Source organism: Solanum lycopersicum, chromosome 11 (genome assembly GCF_036512215.1).
Source record: "Solanum lycopersicum chromosome 11, SLM_r2.1".
Classification (NCBI taxonomy): domain Eukaryota; kingdom Viridiplantae; phylum Streptophyta; class Magnoliopsida; order Solanales; family Solanaceae; genus Solanum; species Solanum lycopersicum.
In genome coordinates, this window is record NC_090810.1 from 13,429,823 (window position 1) to 13,440,134 (window position 10,312).

Below are 10,312 nucleotides of genomic sequence, written 5' to 3' on the forward strand. Positions count from 1 at the left end.
TACGTTCTTTCTTCTTTTATTTTTTTAATTGAGGTTCTTTATTTTCCGCTTCTATTACTCACATTTTTTACCTCTTTACTTATCCCCTTTTTAAAAATTATTGTTTTTTTTTATATTTCTCTTTTAGAGATGAATCCCTAAAGCTCATATACCCTCTAGCTCTTTTCATCACCCAATTGTCTCACTATGCTTTTAAGATGGTTAAAGATATGAGAAGCCGAATGAGCTTGTTTTTTAATGGCTTGGGTCGGGCATCAAGAAAAGAAGGAAGAGCTGCAATGATTATTGGAGATGGATATTTCGAGGTTGATGATCTACGTACAACAGGTAGAGGAGGAAAAGTTGAGGGACCGACAAGAGTACAGAAACAAGAAGGCTAAGACTAGAAATGAGTCTGGGCAGCAGAAAGGTGGTTCGAATCGGCCACTGTTTCAGAAAAAAAAGAGGCCTACACCATCATTTGCTAGTGCATTTGCACCCAGAGACAGAGTTGAGCATCATGGTCAGAACTCCCGAGCTAAGCCTGCATATTCATAGGGTAGTGTGGCGCAAGGAGGCAGTAAGCCTCCTGCCTACACCAAGTGTGGTAGAAATCAATCTAGTGTTTGATGTGAGGGATCCACGAGTTGCTTCAAGTGTGGTCATACCAGGCATTTCATGAGGGAGTGTCCAAAGAACAAGCAAGGCGGTGGCAATGGGGGAAACAAAGCTCAGTCTTCATCAGTTTCTCTACCAAACAAAGTTACACCTAGGGCATAAGTTCTAGCGGAGGAACAAACCGCTTGTATGCTCTCAACAATCGCCAAGAACATGAGAATTTTCCAGACGTTGTCACTGGTATGATTCAAGTCTTTGACTTTACTACTTATGCATTGCTAGATCTAGGATCAAGTTTATCTTTTATATCTCCATATGTTTTCATGAACTTTGACATTATTCGTGAGCAACTTAGTGAACCATTCAGTGTTTCCACACGTGTTGGTGAATCCATTCTAATAGAAAGAGTCTATCGTGATTGTCCCATCTCCGCCAGTAACAAGAGTACCATGACTGATTTAGTTGAGTTAGACATGATAGACTTCGATGTCATTCTTGGTATGGACTGACTTCATCTCTATTATGCCTCAGTTGATTGTAGCACTCGAATAGTGAAGTTTCAGTTTTCGAATGAGCTAGCCTTAGAGTGGAAAAGCAGTTCAGCAGTGCCTAAGGGTCGATTTATTTCGTACCTTAAGGTGGGGAATTTAGTTTCTAAGGTGCGTGTCTATCACTCAGTCCGAGTTAATGACTCTAGTTTTGAGATGCCTCTTATTCAATCAGTTCCAGTAGTGAAAGAGTTTCCAGAAGTCTTTCGAGATGATCTTTTTGGAGTCCCTCCTGAGAGAGAGAGATTTCAGTATAGATCTTCTTCAAGATACTCACCCATCTCTATTCCGCCATATAGAATGGCACTAACAGAGTTGAAAGAGTTAAAAGAGCAGTTAAAAGACATTTAAGAGAAAGGCTTTATTCAACCTAGTGTCTCACTTTGACCACTCCGGTCTTGTTGGTGAGAAAGAAAGATGGTTCCCTAGGATGTGTATAAAATACCTCCAACTGAACAAGGTGAACATAAAGAATAAATATACTCTTCCATAGATAAATAATCTTTTAGACCAGCTTCAGTGTGCTTCTTTCTTCTCAGAAATTGATCTCAAATCAGGCTACCATCTGTTGAAAGTTAGGGAATGTGAAATTCCAACGACAATTTTAGGACCAGATATGGGCATTATGAGTTTTTGGTCTTGTCTTTTGGTTTGACCAATGCCCTTTCCACATTCATGGATCTTATGAATAGAGTCTTCAAACCTTATTTAGATTTGTTTTTTATCATCATCATTGATGACATACTAATATATTAAAGAAATGAAGAAGACCATGCTAGTCATCTTAGAATAGTTCTTCAGACTTAAAAGGATAGAGAGTTGTACTCCAAGTTATCTACGTGTGAGTTTTGGCTTGAGTTTTTGTATTCTTGGTTCATAATTTCCGGTGAGTGTATTAGAGTTGATACCCAGAAAATTGAGGCAGTGTAGAACTGGCCTAGAACCATGTCTCCAACTGATATTACGAGTTTCTTTGGTTTGGCTGGTTATTGTAGAAGATTTGTAGATTGTTTCTCATCCATTTTGTCTACTTTGACAAAGTTGACTCAGAAAACAATCAAGTTTCAATGGTCTGAAGCTTGTGAGAAAAGCATCAGAAATTAAAGAACAAGTTGATTACTACCCTAATTTTGACTTAAACCGGAAGGTACTCAAGGTTTTGTGGTGTACTCTAATGCATCAAGAGTTGGTGTAGGCGGTGTATTAATGCATAATGTCAAGGTTATAGCTTATGCCTCTAAATAGTTGAAAATTCATGAGAAGAATTACCCAATACATTACTTAGAATTTGTTGTTGTAGTTCATGCATTAAAATTATGGCGTCACTACTAGTATGGTGTTAATGTTGACATATTCACTCCCACAAGAGCTTACCAGAAACAATTCAATCTCTGAGAGGAGAGGTGGTTAGAATTACTCAAGGATTATGACATGAGTATTCTTTACCACCCAGGTAAGGCTTATATGGTTGTTGATGCCTTAATGAGGTTGTCTATGGTTAGTACCTCCATGTTAAAAAAGAGAACAGGTTGTTAACCAAGGATGTCCATAGACTTGCATGCCTGGGAGTCATACTTATATATTCCACAGAAGAAGGGATAGTGGTGACCAATGGGGGTAAGTCATCACTAGTGTCAGAAGTGAAAGAGAAGCAAGACCAATACCCCATTTTGCATGACTTGAAGGAAAATGATTATAAGCAAATAGTTTTAGCTTATGAATAAGAGAGAGATGGTTTGAAGAAGTATCAAGGTAGTTTGTGTGTACCTAGGGTGGATAGAGAGGAGAGGATCATGGAGGAAACTCATAGCTCCAGATATTCCATTCATCCGGTTTCCACAAACATGTGCCAAATTTGAGAAAGGTATATTGGTGGAAAGGCATGAAGAAGAGTATTGCTGTATTTGTTGCCAAATGCCCAATTGCCAACAAGTGAAAGTGGAACACTAAAGTACATTATGTTTGGCTCAAAATATATAACTTCCAAAATGGAAGTGGGAGATGATTAACATGAATTTCATCGTTGCCAAGGTCTCAAAGATAACATGATTCAATTTGGGTGATTGTTGATAGAATGACAAAATTAACCCACTTCTTGCCGGTGAGGACCACTCATTCGATAGAGGATTATGTGAATTTATACATTTAGGAGGTGGTGAGACTTCATGGAGTCCCATTCTCAATCATTTCATATAGAGGTACACAATTCACTGCGCAGTTCTAGAAGTGTTTCCAGAAGGGTTTGGGTTTAAAAGTGAACTTAAGCAATGTTTTTCATCCTTAGAAGGATGGAAAAATAGAGCGTACTATCCATATCTTATAAGATATATTAAGAGCTTTGGGATGATCACCTACCTCTCATCGAGTTCTCTTACAACAACAATTATCATTCGAACATCCAAATGACTCCATATGAAGCTCTTTATGAGAGAAGATGCAGATCTCCTATTGTGTGGTTCGAATTGGGTAAATCAAGGTTGATAGGACCAGATCTATTTCATCAAGCCATGGAGAAGGTGAAGGTGATCCAAGGGAGACTGAAATCGGTGCACAGTCGTCAGAAGTCCTACACTGATGTGAGGACAAGACCATAGGAGATTGAGGTGGATGATTGGGTATATCTTAAAGTTTCACCCATGAAGGGTGTTATGAGGTTTGGTAAGAAGGGAAGATTAGTCCCCGATATATTGAACCTTATAGAATTCCAAGAGAATTGGCAGTGTAGCTTATGAGTTATAGATATCCCAAGAGTTAGCAGCAGTTCATCCAGTGCTTCACATTTCTAAGTTGAAAAAGTTCATGGGTGATCCTTCATTGATTGTACCAACTGAAAATGTTGGAATTAAAAATAGCTTATCCTATGAAGAAATTCAAGTTGAGATTTTAGATTGCCAAGTTCGCTAGTTGAGGACAAAAAAAGTTGCATCAGTCAAAGTCCTTTGAAGGAACCAATATGTTGGAGAAGCTACTTCGGAAGCTGAGAAGGATATGAAAAGGAGATATCCACATCTCTTTGAATCCAGAGAAAATGCAGACCAAGGTACTAATTTTCTTCTTAGTACTATCTAAATTATGCGTAAGTATGTTATTTGTGTCATTTTCTTGTTGGGTGTTTGAACTAGATGTTACCGCCCTTAGCATTGTAGGAGTGACCTCATTCAAGGATGAATGTTCCAAGGGGTAGATATTGTAACATCTTGTAACTAGAAAGAACTAGAAGGAAGTGTAAAATCTTGAAATAGTTAATTTTGGAAAGTATAAGGAAATTTGGGAAATTAACTAAGGATAAAAAGGGATTTTTAGTCATATTAAAATGACCATTGATTCTAGATTAGGATGATTTAGAGGTATTTCTTGTTATGGATGGAAAGCCCTTGGAAAGATCTTTCGAACAGTGCCGAGTTCGCATAATTTTGATATCGTATGAGGGAGATACACCTTTTGGAAGTTGGGATGTTAAATTAAGAAAATGTCCAATCCGAGATTTTCAAGGGTATTTTAGTCTTTTAGATACCCTATTATTTATTCTAGTTTTAGGAGTTTGATATTGGTCAAGACTAAACTTGGTCAGTTTTAGAAAATTGGAATTTTCACGCTAGGGCTAAGGAGAAAGGAGAAGACAAAAGAAAAAGGGAAAAACCAACCAAGAATATTGGTGTTTTCACTAAGAAACTTGCTTCAAACGGGTATGTAAGTCTCTCATAACATTGAAATCTTTCTCCCACGTGCCAAGCATATTATTTCAGTTTGGATTACTCATAAAAACGTTAGAATATTGATATCTTGATACCCTTTTCTTGAATTCATGTGTTGTTTTTGAATTGCCTGAGTTGTGAAGTTTTTGAATTCGTTACGACGCATTATGGGGTCATTTCGGGTTAGGTTCTTAGGTACATTTTCTGGGGATCTATATAAAAAAGAGATTTCAGAAAAAGAACCAAGTTTGGGTGAATTGAGGAAGAAAAATGAAGAAAAAATTTCAACGAGCGAAATATGGACATAGGAGCTCGTCGCGCGACATGTTCCCTAATCAAAATTTCTTCTCCGCATCGGGGATCTTAACGAGGTGTTCTACCTCAAAAGACATTTTAAGAATCAGAATTAAATTATACCTTCGCGTCGCGGACGCACATTCAAATTTGATTTTCGGATTTTTCTCATGATTAGCTACCTAGAATAATTCCTAAACATTATGAGGTTTTTCAAAACATAAATCTTATTCCTTGAATCCATAATTCAATTCAGTATCAGTCAGATTCAAGTTTAGAGCAGTTAAGAATTAAAGTTAAGAGAAATCAGGAGTCAAATGAGAGGAGTCATTTCAACTTTTCATTAGTCTTTTACTAACTTTTTAACTTTGTTTTAAGACTTAAGTTTTGAGTTCTGTAAAGAGTGAAGTTGAAGTTCTTTTCCTTAAAGGTATATGGGGACTAAGTCCCAAAGTGACTTGAAATGTGTTAACATTTAAGGAAACTTTGATTTCTAAGGAGCCTTAGAGAAAGTTTTCAGAAAAGAACTATAGCTTTTTAAAACAAGCAATTAGGGAAACTATGATTCCAAGATAGCTTTGAGCTAAGTATTTTGAGTATTAATCTAAAAACCACGGAATCAGTATTTTTTTAAAACATAAGAGCTAGCATATTTTTGGGAGTAGTATTGAGCACCAATATAGGGGAGAGTTCAGACAACTCACAACCCCATAAACCATGTAGTCACCATTGGTATAAAAGGTTCATACTTTTTAGATGAACTCGTTTCACATTATACTAATGGATCCATTAGGCAGTTCAGGTCTTATACCTTTGGACGTGTGTCGGATATGCTAACAGCGTGAGATAGATCGTTGTATCATCACTATAGCTTTTATATGATGATTGTCGGTTAGAGAAACTCCCATAGCAGGTATGTATTTTCGTATACATTAGTTCATTATACTTTTAATACACTTAAGAGTTTATTGTATGTTTGCATACACACTAAGTTTATAGCATGTTTGTAAACAACTTTTCTTCATACTGCACTTTTTTAAGTCTGCCTTATAATGAAATGAGTTTAGTAAGTATTCATGGAGAAGAGCCAATGTAAGTGTTTCTTTCAGAATTTCTTTCTAGCTTAAGTGGTATTAACATTCCAACTTTCATACTCATACATTCAATGTACTAATTCCAGTTGGCCTGCATCGTATTATGATGCAGATGCAGGTAACGAGGATTGACATCCAGCGCACCGTTGATCCAGTTGAGTGTTTCGGAGTCAGTTAGTGAGCCTCGTTGCTTTCCGGAGGACATCTTTTATTGCTTTTTAGTTAGTTCAATAGGGTTTTGTGGAGCTTGTCCATTTTGGCTGCTTCATAGACCGTTAGTAGTTTAGTAGTCTTTACATTTTCATTCTTATGTTAAAGACTTGGGCTGCCATTTTATCCATGTTTAATGTTTACATCTTTAAGACATTTCCAGTTATTTTGTTATGTAGTTGAGATAAGTTCTTTTATCGTTATAAGTGTGACTTCTATCTTCCATTGAGATAAGCAAGACGAAGGGTCCGCTCGAGGCCATTAATGGTCACCGAATGTCAGTCCCACCCAGGCTGTAGGCTCAGGGTGTGAGAGTTTCTGCTCCTTTTTATTTAATTTATGACATCCACAAGTACAATTGCAATTATAAAATTCACATAAATAGTTGCAATATATTTAATGTGTCAACATCCATTTTAATTTCTAATTAAATTCAACAATTAATGCATATTAATGCTCACACAATTTCTTTTTCCATATTTGTCATCTCTCCTAAAGTTTGTTATTTTTATGTTATCATAAGGCCATTATATTTTATTACAAAACATGGTTTGCTCCCTAAATAAATTAGTCAATTTTTTTAATTCTTTTATGTTAAATCGAGATAGAATACATTTCGTAATTGTAGTTTGTTGACTTGATAAACTTCAAAATTCTATTGTAGTTTCAATTTGAATTTGAGAAACAAAGATATTGGGAAAAATTGAGTTGTTGAAAAAATGTATGAAATAGTAACTGTTGAAAAAATGTTTCAAGTACTAGTCGACTATAGTAATCATCATTGACTCATTTTTTAGAAGTAATTACCTATTTTTAGTAAGTGTTGTATTGTAAAAGGTTAATGCATGAATTGAACACTCTTTTTCATATAATACTATCAATTGTTGTAAGTGGGGTGTAATTGATTAGATTGGTTCAGATTTTTTAAATATCAAATTAAACTATTATGTTAAAATTTTAAATTTATGCACCAAGTTAATAGAATTGGGGGTTTTGAACCTCGAATTTTGTCAGGCTGGTTCCATTTTTCAGTTATCGAACCAAATTTTTTGTGTCAAATTTTTAAATTTATAAATCGAAATAAACTAATAACTTCGATTTTTTAAAACTTATTTCAAGTCATGTTAACCTTACCAAATAGTTCCTAAGTTATTTGAAATCATTTTTGACTTACTTTGACTTATTTTTTTATATTTGTCAAATACTTTCACAAATCAAAAAGTGACTTAAAAATAGGTTTGTATTTGATCAATTCTTAAGTCAATTCAAACAACCTGTATTAATAAATGAATGATTAAGTCACATACTTCCTGTATAGGAGAAGAGTCTTATACTAGCTACACTAGGAATCCTAATACAACACAAATATAATATATACACCTTATCCTAGTCGTACAAAGTATAGCCTTGTACATAAATTAGGATTGAGTAGTCTAGTCCTAGTGTAACTCAAACTCTAACTCGTCAGACAACTTCACCGAACCTGTTCCTTTGACCTGTTCCATCAGCTTCCTTCAACACTTCCTCACAAGTGAGTGAGTGGAGGAACTGTAACTCCTAGCTTGCGACAAAACTCAGCAAGAACCTATTTGTTTAATGATTTTGTATGAATATCTGCTAGCTGATCCTTGGACCTCACAAATTGAGTAACAAGTTGTCCTCTAGCCACCTTCTCACGAACAAAATGATAGTCTATTTAAACATGTTTAGTTCTAGCATACATAACTGGATTAACTGTCATTTACAAAGCACTCATGTTGTCACAATACAATGTAGATACAGATTGAAGAAACACCCCAAGATCATGAAGTAGATCCATGATCCATGTCATCTCGGATATACTGGAGGTAAGTGCTCTATACTCACTTCAGCACTTGAACGAGCAACTGTGGACTGTTTCTTGGAGGTCCAAGAAATACAGTTTGCACCTAGGTAGATGCTATAGGCCGTAGTGGATCTCCTAGTGGTGGTACAACCTCTCCAATCAGCATCTGAGTACCCATACAACCTACATGGTGATTGTGAAATAGTCTAAGTCCAAAGTACAGAGTGTCTTTGATGTACCTGAGAATTCTTTTCACCCCTTGAAGATGTGCACTATTTGGATTTTGCTTAAATTGGCTTGCTAATTTCACAGAATGAGTAAAATATGGTCTTGTGAGAGTCAAGTATTGAATAATCCCTACTATCATTCTGTGAAAAGATGCTTTTACCAGATTTCCCACAGCTTCATGTAGACCATGATTTTGCGCCAAAAGAGTGGATATTGTCTTTGGAAAAGTCATTTCAACCTTGTTTGGCAGCTCAGCAACATCTTACTCTGGCTTAAGTGGATTCCCCCATCAAAATACTTAACCTCAACTCCAAGAAAGATGTGTAAATGGCCAAGATCTTTCATGGCAAACTCCTTCCCAAGTTGTAGTTACAACTCTGAGACATTAAATGGATTAGTTCGTGTGACAATAATATCATCCACATATAACAAGAGAAATATTTTGCCTTGGTGAGTTTTCAAAGTAAATAAGGAAGGGTCAGCCTTATTACTAGTGAAACCAAGGTGTAAGAGATCCATGCTAAACCTATCAAACCAAGCTCTTGGTGCTTGTTTAAGACAATACAATGCATTTTTAAGCAGACATACATGCTGAGGATACTGGCGATTGATAAAACCAGGAAACTGACTCATGTAAACCTCCTCTTATAAGAAGTCATGGAGAAAGACATTTTTGACATCGAGTTGTCTAAGTTTCCACTTTGTACTAACAGAAATGGATAGAACAACCCTAATAGTTGTTGATTTAACAAAAAGACTGAATTTTTCTTCAAAATTTGTCCCTTCAAGCTGCGAGAACCCCCTTGACACAAGTCTGGCCTTGTGTCTATCTACTGTTCCATCAGCTTTTGATTTTGTCTTGAACACCCATTTTGATCCAACCAAGTTCATACTAGGAGATTTGGGCACGAAAATCCATGTCATTTTAGAATGTAAATCATCAATCTCTTCCTTCATTGTTGCAAGTCAATGAGGTGATTTTAGTTCTTCCTTAGTAGAATTTGGTTCTTTCACAAATTTTGTGCTGCTGCGAGCAACAAGTGACAAGTGTTGTTCCTTCACATTGTTCCTGGTGATCATATGATGCCCTTTTGGTGCAGGACATACCTCAACTGGTAAGGTAGTAGACTGGAGTGTAGCATCGTCAAGTTGATGGTCAACTGGTACATCAACTAAAGTGGTTATTTGATAATGATTATTGACTGAACCTGTAAGCGCAACCTGTTCCTCACTTCTGCTGGCAGATTCAGAATCTGCAGCTAGACTTTCAATACTACTGTATGGATCATCAACCTCAACCTGTTCCTCAACATCTGATCCTGCGCCTCAGAGTTCAATAAAACTCTCATCATCAACGAGTACATGAGGTGTAGCAACATTATCACTAGTAATTTGTGCACTAGCAGCCTGTACTTCCCCTGAATCACAATTATCATGTGTCTGCAGTTTAGAGAAAGATTCAATAAATGTAGCAAGGTGAGGTGAGACATCAATGTTTGTCTGAGATTGCTTTGAAGACACATAGGGTAATGTGTTTTCATCAAACACAACATGTCTAGATGTGTAAACCCTTCTTGTATAGGGATGATAACATCTATATCCTTTGTTTAAGCTGATGTACTCAATGAACACACAGGGATAGGTCTTTGGACTGAACTTATTATTGCCCTTGATATATGGAAAAAAATCTACACCCGTACACTTTTAGACTGTTATAATCAGGTTGTTCCCCATACAACTTAAAAAATGGAGTCATCATTTTTAGGACTGATCAAGGCAATCTATAGATGAGAAATACAACAGTGAGGAAAGCTTCAACCT

General features: G+C 36.2%; 1 protein-coding gene across 1 annotated transcript; it reads left to right on the plus strand.

Annotated features, from left to right (window-relative positions):
* Positions 1-839: 839 nt before the first annotated feature.
* On the plus strand, positions 840-1,496 carry LOC138339248 (uncharacterized). Its single transcript, XM_069290830.1, has 2 exons — positions 840-1,041; positions 1,129-1,496. Exons 1-2 carry the CDS (start codon positions 840-842, stop codon positions 1,494-1,496), a joined length of 570 nt encoding a protein of 189 aa, XP_069146931.1.
* The last annotated feature ends 8,816 nt before the right edge of the window (positions 1,497-10,312 follow it).